General features: G+C 36.0%; 1 protein-coding gene across 1 annotated transcript in view; it reads left to right on the top strand.

Moving 5' to 3' along the window:
- The window catches only part of LOC123555637 (nonsense-mediated mRNA decay factor SMG7-like), a 67,678-nt gene that overhangs the window by 35,593 nt on the left and 16,678 nt on the right, over nucleotides 1-15,407 (top strand). The window contains exons 15-20 of the mRNA XM_045346233.2: nucleotides 521-634; nucleotides 1,327-1,519; nucleotides 2,341-2,533; nucleotides 10,803-10,987; nucleotides 11,274-11,431; nucleotides 14,390-15,014. Coding sequence (XP_045202168.2) covers nucleotides 521-634; nucleotides 1,327-1,519; nucleotides 2,341-2,533; nucleotides 10,803-10,987; nucleotides 11,274-11,431; nucleotides 14,390-15,014 — 1,468 coding nt within the window. The remainder of the gene's footprint in view (nucleotides 1-520; nucleotides 635-1,326; nucleotides 1,520-2,340; nucleotides 2,534-10,802; nucleotides 10,988-11,273; nucleotides 11,432-14,389; nucleotides 15,015-15,407) is intronic.

Below are 15,407 nucleotides of genomic sequence, written 5' to 3'. Positions count from 1 at the left end.
AAAAAAAGATGGGTTTTGTGAATTATGTTATAAATCTAATGCGATCGTAAAAGAACCTAAATTAACCTTTTTAGAACCGGAATAAAACGTAATAGCTGGTATTTTTTACGACATTGATTGTCCTCCGGACTGTTACGATCTTTTTAGAACTGTTATGGATTTATAACAGATCCCATAAGGATAGATTATTGGTGGCAAAATTTTGAGCATGTTCAAAACTTTGCACCCTTGCCCACGGATGCCCCTTATTTCTGAACGGATACACTGGATGACTTACAGATGTGTTAGGAGTTCTACGGATGTGTTATGGATGCTATCCAGAACTCCTCCTCAAGCCCATCCAGGGCTGTGTGATTCTAGCTTTATGCAGAGTCTTAAAGTATAGACTTTTGATTATTTTCCTTCTGACGGAATGGACTGTTTTACATATCATGCATGGAAAAAGATTGTTCCTGGAAGTGTTTGATATGTATTGTAGCTGTACGTATGTTTGAAATATTTCTAATTTATGTAATAACAGTGGGTGCAGTTACAGTAAACTACCGGCAGAGGGCCTGGCATTGGATGTCGAGGTGCGTCTCCGATGTCATAGATTATTGGAACATGGACATTGGATAAAAGAAGAACAACCTAGGTAAATAAGGGTTATAATTATAAATGTTTTAGTATTTATAAAATGCATTGGGCTGTTAAGTAAATTCAAAATCTATTAACTTTTTAAAAAAAAAAAAAAAATTTAATGCCTTGTAGCTTATCTTCTCTTCTGGGAAAATTATTAAATTTTTTGTTGGCATAATATTTCATGGTTTTGTCCATGATCTTGGGTCCATGATTTTTTGGATTCAACAGTTTAACCTTTACCCTGCTAGATGTCTAAAATGGACTGGTCCATCATTCAATTTGGGCAGTACAACTTACTGTTCAAAGGGATGTTCACTGAAAATTTACTAACTGAATAGTGCACAGTGCAGACCATGATCAGTCTGCACAGATGTGCAGGCTGATCTTTGTTTGCACTGGTCGCAAAGGCAGAATCACTTGCCGCCAGCAGGCTAAAAGTTCAGGATAAAGTTGATGGTGAATTTTTTTTTATATTCCAATATATAAGATCAACACAATGATGAAATCCATAGAAATAAATCTCTCACCTAAAATATTAATTTCTCAGTATTTTGAAACAAATATGTACGAAATTTACTTGGCAAATGAAAATTGTAGAAGAATAGATCATGGTGACAGTCATGGATATTTATTTTCAGTGAAACCTATTCAGACTGATTCATCACACAATGTACCATATTTGTACCATACCTTTTATATTTTCAGTGTACAGTTGTCCGTCAAGCCGGGCACAACAGGCTGTATGCAGTTCAGTTCTCCTACCCCGCCCCCACAGAACAAGATTACCAAGACTGTTACCCTTTCAGTACCCAGCACCCACACAAATAATACAGCTTTGCTAACAACTACAGCTCCAAGCCCCGAGAGAAAATCTAACAGACAGAATGTTGCAATTCAGGTAGTCCAAAAACAGAAGTGAAATTGATTTAATAGTGTTTGTCTGATCTCTATGTTAAGGGTGTATTTGAATTTATATAATTATCATCTTTATATTGTATTTAAGAATTACAGAAGCATGTTTAAATTCATTTAAACATGACAAAGTGGTAATATGCTATGAGGCTTTTTACCAGTTTGGCAAGTTAAATGAAATAAAGCACACTTCTTTTATTCACTATCTTGATACTAATATGTCTCACATGAAAAATAGTTGATCAAAATTTCTGGGTCTATTCATGTATGCAGGTTGACATTTGTGTGTACTCCATTTAGTGTATACCTTAATTCTGTAAATCTTCCTTTTCTGTATTATGTACAGAAAATATAATTTAGTGGTGATTAAGTGTAAATGCCATTGAAGCATGCAGCTTAACTCTCTTTATAATGAAGGAAAGTGCCTTACCGAATAATTACTGTGAAATCATTTAAATTCGCTGGCATGAAATTTCGCGCAAACGTGAAAAATGACTGTTTCACGCGGGCTTTAATTCGCGCATTCTCAATTTATAAATGAAAATATAAAATTCAAAAATAATATTAGCGCGGTCTTAAATTCGCGCATCGGTTCTAGCGCGAAATACGTGAAAATTCGTCATACGCGAATAAAAATGATTTCACAGTAACAATTAGGGAATTCCTCTCATAATTTATGAGGCCAAAATTTAGCTTGGTTAATAGAATATTTCAAATAACAAAATAGATAGGTCCAGATATTCTGTATTTCTTTATGTTTTTTTTTTGTTTTTTTTTTTCATATTTCTGACAAATTTTATTTTCCAGGCCATAATGCAGAAGCAGGCGGAGAGTACGGGTAAAACTGTAAAAATAAAAGATGAGCCAGCTTCGCCCAAATACCTGCTGGGAGTACCGACATCAGAGCCATTGTTTTTCAAGACAGGCGGACAACGTCAACCAGGGCAGACGACAGGAAGTCAGAGCACACAGTCGTCACCATCACCATCTAAACCTGTTGGTGAGTGTTTCTGAGGATAATTTCAAATTATTTTCCAGTTATTAATCTGTTGCTTCCATGTACAAATGTTTAACATTACCAATGTTAGTTCACTTGTTCCTAATCTACAGAGCTCAGGGCCCCTCTTCGTTGCCATATGAAGAATCCAACCAGCCGGATTTTGTAAGACCACACAAGTCCATTAACCACCTTGTGACTGTGAAATTGTCCAATTTAACGGGCATAAAATTTCGCAGTTTGTTATATTTTTGAGATATGAATGTTTGGATTCAATTTTGTGGGTTGATGCAACCATGAAATGAAAAAAAAATGTAGTCTTCTATGAATATTCATGATTTCACAGTTTTTCAGGAAGTTTGACACTACTTTTGTTCAACTTCTTTGGTGAAATGATTGTTTTGCAAGAAAATTTGATAGTGAAGTTTTCAGTTTCTTGCAGACGCTGCATTATTGTGAAGTTTTATTTACTGCCATTACATAACTGACCGCTGTTACAAAACTGACCACCACTGCATAAATGATTACCAGCTGACCACCTTTACAAAACTGACCACCAGCTGACTGGTCCATAACTGACCTCCATTACATAACTGAAAACTACCATGAAACCTGTATCATACAAAACAATCTGATCCTTAAAAAAATTGACTACAGTTGAAATATACACCCTGCAGTCCAGACAAGGCTGCTGAGAAAATCGGATCAGTTTTTAGTCTGAAATTTTAATGTAATAAATGTAGAGTTTTAAAGCATTTTTATTGCAGATTTTAATATAATGATGGGTTTTAAAGCATTTTTGTTGCAAATTTTAATATAATGAATTGGTTTTAAAGTTTTTTTTGTTGCAAAAAATGTACTGATGTTAAGATAACTCAATACCCTTTATAAATTCAGTGGTTTTGGTCTGTCCGTGTATTTGAGTTAGCAGTTCACTGTATGTTGTTAAGGACAAAAGTAAACGTAATAATTCAAGTGTGTGGAGGAGGAGTTTATAATATACAATGTACATGTATATAGATGTGCATATTTGTTAATTTACTGAATTGTAGTAAAAAAACTTTAAATTTTCACAGAAGTATTTTCTTTATTCCAACATATTCTGCGATGCCATTCTAATTAGCAGGATTCAGAATTGAATAAATTGAGTCATTTAGAGCTCCGTATGTGAAGAACACGTGCTTAGTTTAAATATAGATGACAATTTTAGTGCATATTTTCTGACCTGGCGAAGATATTTTTAGTATAGACTTTACCATTAAAAACAATAGGTAACTTGTGCATATCGGATTAATTCGTACGGAATGAAACCAAATCTAACGATGTAGCCGATTACCCTAAACTAAATGATAGAATGGTCCATTTATGACCTTTCTATAAATATCTCCGCCAGGTCAGAAAATATGCACTATACCACCCTTTATAATTGAAAACAAAAGCTATGAAATGGAATGCTGACTAGAGTTTATTTGTAATTTAAAGAAAATGCGTTGGTCAGAATTTTGGTGAAAAAAATGGTATAATAATTAATTTGTACTTTTAAAGAAAAACACAGGTCTGAAGTTTGGAGAGAAAAAGATACATGTATAAAAAACTATAGATTTATATAGATGCTATGCCATTTTTCAGTAGTTTTTTTTTTCAGTTATGTGACAGGGTCAGTTTCATATCCGGTGTTCCCTGATTACCTGCTACTGATCTTTTGACAGCAAGTTTACTGACTACATTCCCTTACTAATCAGTGACTGAGGACAAATGACATCCGATTCAATGTCTTCTGTCAAATTGGAAAATTGAACATTTTGCCTCTTTTTTGCTTCTGAAATTGCAACCCCTTGGATTTACAGCCTTCTGCTGTACCATATAAACTATTAAGATGGCAAAGTCAGTTTTTTACATTAATTTAGTGACTTCTCTACATTTTTAACCAGTAATATGACAGACATTTTCAAAATGTTCCAATATGTATGTGTTCATAAAGAGTAGAAAATCAGCCTCTCCACCAAGTAGAGTGACGTAAAAAGGCTGAGGCATTTAGATTTGGAAAGAAGAAGCAGGAAAAATACTAAGTCAGAGGCTGTACTCAATCCCTTCAGGATTCTTAAGAAATGAAAAAAATATATCAAAAACATTAAATCTGGAGGTATACCAGTTTATAAGCCTTTAGAATAATGCAAGGTCGGCAGAAATTGAATTTACTCATATGACTATTAAGGTATGGAGTAAGTTGGTGTTAATGAATGTAAGGCTTCACCTCAGAGTCTATGAGTAACTAGCACAAAGTCACATGTTCTGTAATGTGAACAAAGAATTTTTGCCCCTTACATGGAGAATTGGTTGATTGTTTCGTTATCTGTTTGTGCTATACTCTGAGGTACTAATTGACTGATAATGACCCTTGTATTGTATTGATACCTCATCTGCTTTGCTCAGTAGAGGGAGTGAAGATCTACGGATCATAAGGGTGGTGAGTGCAACCCGGAAAGGGGCATATATGTTCTCTTTATTTGATGGAAGACATTGTGTCTAAAGTCATTCTGCCATCCATCTCTGACTTATTTGGAAAGGCTGTTACTTGGGGAGAATTTATAAGTACAAGAACACTAGTGAGCGTAACTGCCATCCCCTATATAACTGAAATACTTTTTTAAACAGCACTTCACCTAAACAGATGTATTTTTGTATCCTTCTGCGGCCAGTTAAATGTCCTGTCTGAAACAGATTTTAAGCAACTTTGCCAGAGATTTTTTGTAATATTGAAGTGATCACAAGATTCGTTATGGACAAAGTTTAATTAAACTTTAGTTGGTAATAATTTTTTATAGATATATGTAAAGAAAAGAATTTTAAGGGAGCTATACTTGTGTTTTTTATGCCCCTGGCATCTACTGATGCGGGAGACATAATAGTGATTGTCCTGTCCGTTCGTCCGTCCGTCCATACAAGGTTAACCAAATAGGACCATTTCGTCTAGCATCAATACCCCTTACTAGAATGACTTGATACTAATGCAGATGTAACCTGTGACCATTCCTCATCTTCAGACTTCACCTGACCTTAGTTTGACCTTGACCTTGAACTTGACCTCGTTTTGGACTAAGGTTGCTTTGTATCGACAGGGATGCCACCGGGGGCATCAAGCGTTTATTGAACGCAGCTCCTTGTTTAAATAAGAAACTTAAGATTTAGAGTTATTCATAGAGCATGTCCATGCCCAGCCATAGTTGACCTGTAATGACAATAGCAGTGACTTTTCCCAGTGGTTTGGGAATGGAGCCTGGGCCTTTACATTTTGGAAAAATGTGTCATAAACATCTTAATGAGAAATGTAAAAAAAAAGAAAGTGGTTATTTTTCATTAAAATGTTACATTTAAGAAAACACTGGTCATGAATGCATTAAATTAGCATGTTGCCTTGTGTTTCATATGTTTAAGAGTCAGTAAGTACAGTTTTAACTTTGAAAGGGAAAAAAATGAACTTTGGGAATTTTACCTTTGAAATTTGGAAAAAAAAACATACTATCTGCCACTGGGATTGGCCTAAAAGAAGAACACTGAATAGGTAATTTGTGTGTGATTGGGTCTTACTGTTTCAACATTCTTCAGATGTAAGTGTTCCTCATATTAGCACATGGCTTTTGTTACTACTAGGGGAATGAGAATTATTGCATACAGTGAATGGAAATTTCCATTAACAGTATGGGTCCACTAGTCCTTAGATTCATACAGAGCTGTGCATTTGCAAAAATACTTTTTGGAATTTGCAATAAATGAGTTTAAAACAATTGACCTTTGCTTACCAATACTCATTGAAAAAATGGGATCTGTTTTTTTTTACATGATAATAAAAGTGCATATTTATGTCTCCCCTAGGAGACATATTGTTTTTGCCCTGTTTGTCCGTCCTTCTGTCCGTCCGTCCGTCCGTACGTCACACTTCATTTCCGAGCAATAACTGGAGAACCATTTGACCTAGAACCTTCAAACTTCATAGGGTTGTAGTCCGTCTGTCCGTACGTCACACTTCATTTCCGAGCAATAACTGGAGAACCATTTGACCTAGAACCTTCAAACTTCATAGGGTTGTAGGGCTGCTGGAGTAGACGACCCCTATTGTTTTTGGGGTCACTCCATCAAAGGTCAAGGTCACAGGGGCCTGAACATTGAAAACCATTTCCGATCAATAACTAGAGAACCACTTGACCCAGAATGTTGAAACTTCATAGGATGATTGATCATGAAGAGTAGATGACCCCTATTGATTTTGGGGTCACTCCGTCAAAGGTCAAGGTCACAGGGGCCTGAACATTAAAAACCATTTCCGATCAATAACTAGAGAACCACTTGACCCAGAATGTTGAAACTTCATAGGATGATTAGTCATGAAGAGTAGATGACCCCTATTGATTTTTGGGTCACTCCGTCAAAGGTCAAGGTCACAGGGGCCTGAACATTGAAAACCATTTCCAATCAATAACTAGAGAACCACTTGACCCAGAATGTTGAAACTTCATAGGATGATTGATCATGAAGAGTAGATGACCCCTATTGATTTTGGGGTCACTCCGTCAAAGGTCAAGGTCACAGGAGCCTGAACATTGAAAACCATTTCCAATCAATAACTAGAGAACCACTTGACCCAGAATGTTGAAACTTCATAGGATGATTGGTCATAAAGAGTAGATGACCCTTATTGATTATGGGATCACTCCGTCAAAGGTCAAGGTCACAGGGGCCTGAACATTGAAAACCATTTCCAATCAATAACTAGAGAACCACTTGACCCAGAATGTTGAAACTTCATAGGATGATTGGTCATAAAGAGTAGATGACCCCTATTGATTTTGGGGTCACTGTGAAAGGTCAAGGTCACAGGGGCCCGCACATTGAAAACCATTTCCGGTCAGTAACTTGAGAACCACTTGACCCAGAATGATGAAACTTCGTAGGATGATTGGTCATGCAGAGTAGATGAACCCTAACGATTTTAGGGTCACTCTGTTAAAGGTCAAGGCCACAGGGGCCTGAACATGGAAAACCATTTCCAATCAATAACTTGAGAACCTCTCGACCCAGAATGTTGAAACTTCATAGGATGATTGTTCATGCAGAGTAAATTACCCTTATTGTTTTTGGGGTCACTCCGTTAAAGGTCAAGGTCACAGGGGCCTGAACATTGATAACCAGTTCCGATCAATAACTTGAGAACCACTTGACCCAGAATGTTGAAACTTCATAGGATGATTGAACATGCAGAGTAGATGACCCCTATTGATTTTGGGGTCAGTCTATTAAACGTCAAGGTCACAGTGGCCTGTTCATGTAAAATCATTTTTTGGAAATAACTTGAGAACCACTTGACCTACAATGTTGAAACTTAATAGGATGATTGGACATGCAGAGTACATGACCCCTTTTTATTTTGAGGTCACTTGATCAAAGGTCAGGGTCACAGGAGCCTGAACAGTGACTTGAGAACCACTAGGCCACTAGTGTTGAAATTTAGCGGGATGACTGGACATGCCAAGTAGATGATCCCTATTGCAGCCAACCATCAGTGTCTCTTTGACTTTTGCTCCTGACCCCTATTGACTTCTTGCCTATAGGACTTTGCATTGGGGGAGATATGCGCTTTTTTACAAAAGCATTTTCTAGTTTGTTTTTATTTTATTCAATTAAGTACATCACTTACCACAATGCAGTCCATCAGAAATAGCCATTGATTTAGAAAGCAAACAAGAACGTTATAATTGTCAAAACACATTCTTTTGTACATGTAACTTCTGCATCAAATAAATATGAAATGAGGGAGTAAACAAATGTCTCTCACTTTTCACCCATACCATATTAATTTTTTTTTTTTTTTGGATTTAACGTTGCACCGACACATGATAGGTCATATGGCGACTTTCCAGCTTTAATGGTGGAGGAAGACCCCAGGTGCCCCTCCGTGCATTATTTCATCACGAGCGGGCACCTGGGTAGAACCACCGACCTTCCGTAACATACCATATTAAGGTTTTAAATAGAGTTATTCCTGGAAAATCTGAAGTACTATCATCGACTACGCAGGTTGGGTATTAATGCAAGACCACAATTTAAAGGGTTGTCTCTTGAACCAGTGTTAGTTATAGTAGATCATAAAATTAAAATGCAATTTGTGTATGCATTTATAAAACATGAATCATGTTGAAGGCAAAGACAGTACATGTAGTATGTTACATTCATCTCTTGTTAAACTATTTCAACCGTATGCAGGTTAAATTGTGATCGAATGTATTAGTTACAGCATAAACAATTTAAACAAGTTAGTACCCTTTGAATTAATAGGAAGTCTTCATAATATATATCATTTAGAATTTTAAGATACAATTTGAAAAAAAAATCAGGGGGTGAAATACCCTTAGAAAAGGAAAATATGGTTAAAATGCCCTTTGACCTAAATTATGACCTGGAGTTCTTTTCATACATTTTCTCTCAGCATACCTCTACAGTACACCAGGCCTTTCAGTGCCTTGATTATGCCAAAATACAAAAATCACATGGTAGTCCATGTGACTTTTAAAGGGTAAGGAAAGCCTGAAAATAAGTTAATTTTATATGAAAGCCATCATTAAGCCTTTCATAACGCTGAAAGAATTTTTAAAATAGGACAACTATTGAAAAAGATATGGCAGTTTGAAATTTAAGAAAATGGCTGATAATGGAGTGTGTTTATGATGTCATTTACACACTGCTGAATACTTTATTTAGCAAATAACCTTTTAAGATACTAATGTTCGTATGTTTCTTTAGTATAAGATGTAAACATGATGCTTTCTTTCATTGTAGCTGGAAAAGGTACAGAAATTATTTTACAGTAATAAGTAAATGCAGTTCAAATGTGTATATAAAAATTTAATAAATCCGCCATTTTGTTTTTTGTTGCCATGGAAACAAAATGGCCACCAATTTGATCAAATATTTAAATGCTCATAACTTTCTCATTTTTACTCCGATTTTGAAAATTCTTTCATTTCTTTGAATAATTTAAGAAATCCCAGCTGACAAAATTAACATCAGAACAACGTTGCCTTTCCCTTTAAAAGTACTAAAACTATGAAACATTGTAAAAACAGAAATTTGGATTTTTTTTCTACTTTGCTTTACAAATAAATGTACTTGTTAATTTTCTCAACTTGCTTTGCCATCAAGTGCAGTCCAGAAAAAAAATAGCTGGAATTGAAAATTGCACTAAGATGGCCTCTGTACCTGAAATTAAGAAAATAAATGTTGCTTTTGTTTCTTTAAAATGCTGCTCTACTGTTTAAACTTGGCAAACAGTTTTGTATTTTTAAACAAATGTTGTAAAATCATTGTCATAAATATAATTATGAAAATTTGGAATTTTAAAGCTGAAGGCTAAATTTCAGAATCTAAATATTGAGACTCAAGAAACTTAATACATTCAAGCCAAATTTTCTACTTATTTTTTACTGAACACTGAACTGCCATAGCCAGCCATGCATGGGAGCATCCATGACCCAGTTTTTCAAACTGGGGTTGTAAGGGTAGATTCTGGTTTTTGAGAATTTCCAGATGCAGTGGTGACTGCTTGAGGTTTTACATTAAGACCTGTCACCACTGCTGGCAGGGTGTGGGAACTAGACAACCCCTTGTCATCCATATTGTAAATGCATTCAGGTCTGTTCTTCAGGTTGTACCTGTCTAAGATTGAGCCAAATTCTGCATAGTACTTGTATGCACAGTCTATAGAGGCTGCCTTTGCTCTCTGGCTCTCCAGGCCACATGGTTTTAGTACTTGAAGTTTTGGCCAATGTGACTAAGTTTACATTTGCCATGATAACTTTTAGGTTGCATGGTATGACAGTTTCAACCCCAGTATTTTGACTAGAAATGAGAGGAATATGTATTATGTAATGTTGTTGTGTTATAAAATTGTCTTCTCTGTATTCACTGGTCTCTTTAATCTGGTAACCACATCCACCCCCATCAAAAAGAAATAAATAAACAGTATAAAAAGAACAACTTATCTAGCTTACTTTCTTGTTTTGATCTACTTCCATGGTAATAAGAACTCTTAAGTTGATTAAAAAAGCAGTGCACGTTGTTTGTGTTGCAGGAATTCATTGGTTGAGTTATGATTACATAAAGGAGGACTGCCATGTTCTTCAGCAGGAACCATATACTTAGTCATACAGTCTTCCACGGCCTTAAGGTTAAAAATCAAATAATTTATTGTTAATGTAAGATATTGTATCATATTTTACAGGTCATACTGGTGGTGTGTTAGTCATAAAGAACCAGGACGTTTTAAACCAGACTACAAGTCGTCCTGGGAACCAGTCAAAGTCATGGCAACAGCAGAGACAGGGATCAGCAGGTACATCGTCATGGCAACAGCAACAACAGCAAGCTAAACAACAAACAGAAAAAACAGGCTGGCCAAACTTACAGGTTGCAGTTTAGTTTGATTGCAGATATTAAATAAAACAAAAATGATTTTAGATATCAGTAATTTTTATTATTTTTACTTGATAAAAATTGTATTGAATATTTAAATTGATACTTTAGTAAATGGAAAAAAAAAGACAGTCTGGCATTCTTTCGAATTTTGCAAAATAATCTGAGCGTGATTAGAAGAAGTTTGGACTTTCATTTGCAATACTTGAATCTTCATCATTAAATATTGAAGTGTAGTATGTTTAGCACTAAACATTTTCCGTGATCTTGATTTAAACAGCCACAATCTCAGGTTCAAGGTCAGCCTCTTCAAGGTCAAAGTCAGTCATCTCCATGGCAACAGCAGAATGTACCAACACGACCGCAGTTATCACCTCAATCAGGTCAAGGACAGTGGCAATTTCCAGGCCAACCCAACTTTCCAAGGACTGAGTTCAGGTAATATAATTAGTTTGATCTGTTTTGGGTTTAACACCGTTTTTCAACAGTGCTTCAGTTACGTAAAGGCGGGCAGTTCACCTAACCAGTGTTCCTGGATTCTGTACCAGTACAAACCTGTTCTCTGCAAGTAAATGCCAACATCCCCACATACATCAGAGGTGGAGGACGAATGATTTCAGACACAATGTCTTTTATAAAATCTTCACAGAGAACATATGCCTTGCCTGAGGATCAAACACACAACCCCTTGAACCCTAGGTCTGCACTTTCCCTAATGAGCTAATCGAGATTTGTTTTTTTAGAAAGATTACATTTAGTCTATCATTTAGCCTACATGTAAAGCACAGTAGATGAAGTACAGGGCTTGAAATCATCAACGTTTAAAGTTTGAAACTTAATACTTTGAAATGCTTTATTTTCGTTTTGCTCTGGCATTGTCAAATATGCATAGATTGCAAAGAAACTTTGCAGGAATTTTCATTCTGCAGCTAATTATGGCTTTGCAGAATTGCAGCACTATGATTTTGATATGGATAAAGGAATGGCAAATTGAATATTTGCCTTTCTTAAGTTTAAGTCTAAATTTCAAACTTTAAACATTGATGAGTATGGGCCCGGAAGACAGTATGTCTGAATGTCAGTTGTCTAAAAACACTGTAAACAGGACAGTGCAAGTACAGAGATAACTGGTTACAAGACAGGATAATTAGTTACAAGATAGGATAATTGGTTACAAGATAACTGGTTACAGGATAGTATTATTGGTAATGGGATAACTGGTTACATGATAGGATAACTGGTTACAAGATAGGATAATTGGTTACAAGATAACTGGTTACAGGATAGTATTATTGGTTATGGGATAACTGGTTACATGATAGGATAATTGGTTACAAGATAACTTGTTACAGGATAGTATTATTGGTTATGGGATAACTGGTTACATAATAGGATAATTGGTTACATGATAACTGGTTACAGGATAGTATTATTGGTTATGGGATAACTGGTTACATGATAGGATAACTGGCTACAAGACAGGATAATTGGTTACAAGAGAACTGGTTAGGGGATAACTGGTTGCAGGATTAGATTGTTGGTTTCAGGATAACTTATTAAGGATAGGATAACTGGTAACAGGATAACTGGCTAGGTTAAATGACTATCATTACATAAATGTAATAATGTTGAAAAAAAGGCTTGAAACCCAAAGAAAAAGAAACCAGATGATTCAGAGAAAGTTGTTGCAAAGTATATATGACAGGATTTACAAAATCTTAAAAAAGGCCTAGAAATTGTACAAAATATCATGCAGCAAAGTCTCAGTTCTATATGTTGGATTAATATTCATTAAATTAGTGGTGAATATATACAAAACCATGAAATCAACAAAAATTGTTCTCATTCGATGAATACTGATTTCTCAGTATCATGTATTGTTGGAATCTACAATGTACATTATGTTATACCTTCTTTGTGAGGAAATTATTACATAAAAATAGGTAGTGATGGAAGAGGGTGTAAATGAAATTATCACTTCTATTTAACACCTGATTATTCCAGTTTAACATGTCTAGTAATTTTTACACATTTTCTTGGCAAGTGGTACAGCACTAAATATTGCATGACCTACCGCTGGCCTCAATTTATACATGAATATGTCCTTAATTGAACTGTTTATATATTAGTTTATATAAAACATGAATACGTCAAATATGTCCTTGAATATAATTATCATGAATATGCCATTAATTACATCATGAATAATTATGTTCTTTATTTTATGAGGTAATCAATATCTCCTTAAGTAAATGGTGAATATGTCCTTAGATAAATCATGAATATGTCCTTAGATAAATCATGAATATGTCCTATGTCATTCTGAACCATGGACAAGCCCTTTATGACACTAAAAATATTTCCTAAATTAAATCATGAATATGTCCTATGTCATTCTAAACCATGAACAAGCCCTTAATGACAATAAAAATATTTCCTAAATTAAATCATGAATATGTCCTTAGATAAATCATGAATATGTCCTATGTCATTCTAAACCATGAACAAGCCCTTTATGACACTAAAAATATTTCCAAAATTAAATCATGAATATGTCCTTAGATAAATCATGAATATGTCTTATGTCATTCTAAACCATGAACAAGCCATTTATGACACTAAAAATATTTCCTAAATTAAATCATGAATATGTCCTTAGATAAATCTTAAATATGTCCTATGTCATTCTAAACCATGAACAAGCCCTTTATGACACTAAAAATATTTCCTAAATTAAATCATGAATATGTCCTTAGATAAATCTTGAATATGTCCTATGTCATTCTAAATCATGAACAAGCCCTTTATGACACTAAAAATATTTCCTAAATTAAATCATGAATATGTCCTTAGATAAATCTTGAATATGTCCGATGTCGTTCTAAACCATGAACAAGCCCTTTATGACACTAAAAATATTTCTAAATTAAATCATGAATATATCCTCCATTAATTTGTGCTGGGCTTTAAAGTTACATGTAGACAGATTAGGTCACATGGTGACTTGTCAAGCTTTGGATGATTGTGGACGATCCCAGCTGTGCATTTGGGCTTTTTGTTATAGCAACGAGTGGTCACCTGGGTAGAACCACCGACCTTCCATAGCCCAGCTGGATAGCTTCCTTACATGAAAGAATTCATCACACTAAGTATGATTTTGAACCATTAGTGATGTGGGGCAAGTGATTCAAAGTCGGCATACTTCACCCATTGAGCACAGAGGCCGCATCTTTAATCGAACCCTGAACATATCCTTAATAACACCAAGAATGCATCCTTGATAACACTGAGAATATGTCCATAATTTAACAGTGAATTATGTCCTTATTGAAATCATGACCCTGTCCTTTATTTAACCATGAACATGTCTATTACACTGTGTTTTATCATTTTCAGAACAAGAAGTCCGATGTCACTTCAGATGGGTGCTGGAAACAGGGTACCAGGCCCAAACCCTACAGTCCAGTCACCCCAAGGTGCTTTCTTTCCATCGACTCAGTCCAGGCCATCATTCCCTATAGGACAAACAGTTCCCCAGACACAAGGGCAAGTTTCCTTCGGAAATGAGCCAGGTTTTAAAGGTGCCAGCGGAATGCTGTTTAATTGTCCTCCAGATTCTAGCCAAGGTCCACCAACTTCTATGCAGAATTCTTCTCCAACGGACAGGTTTTCTTCACCTCACATAGGCTCAGGAGAGGGCCCAAATCTACCATTTGGCCCCAATTTTGCCTCAATGTTCCGTCACCCTCCACCTAGTAGGTTCCCCCCGCCCCCCAATTTCCAGGCCCCACCCCCAGATCACAACTTAAAGTCCAATCAAACACCAAATTTATCTGGAGATGGTCATGTGACAAGAGCAAGTGGAATGGGTGGGGCTAACACATTCCCCGGTAACCAGTCAAGTCCACATGGCAACCAGGCAAACTTCTCTCATGCCCCAGGGACAGAACGACCCCAGGGAGACAGAGGGTCAAGTCAACAGCACCAGATGCCACCAAATCTACAGATGCCATTTTCTCAGGTAATTACCGTAATCTAATGTGGGTTTTTTGTTTTGTTCAACTTTTCATTTTGGAAAAATAATTATACTTATTTAAGGTAGTGGACCCTTGATGACTGTCGATAGTTTCCATTTTATTACCTGAGTGTGCTCTGTACGGGTTTTGCCATTCCGTGGCTGATAAGGAAAATTAAATGAGCCGCACCATGAGAAAACCAACATGGTGCATTTGCGACCAGCATGGATCCAGACCAGCCTGCGCATCCACGCAGTCTGGTCAGGATCCATGCTGTTTGCTTTCAAAGCCTATTGCAGTTAGAGAAACCGTTAGTGAACAGCATGGATCCTGACCAGACTTCGGGGATGTGCAGGCTGGTCTGGATTCATGCTGATTGCAAATGCACTATGTTGGCT

This window comes from Mercenaria mercenaria, chromosome 15 (genome assembly GCF_021730395.1).
Source record: "Mercenaria mercenaria strain notata chromosome 15, MADL_Memer_1, whole genome shotgun sequence".
NCBI classification, from domain to species: domain Eukaryota; kingdom Metazoa; phylum Mollusca; class Bivalvia; order Venerida; family Veneridae; genus Mercenaria; species Mercenaria mercenaria.
The sequence above is the reverse complement of the archived record's forward strand: the minus strand, read 5'-3'. Positions and strand labels throughout refer to the sequence as shown.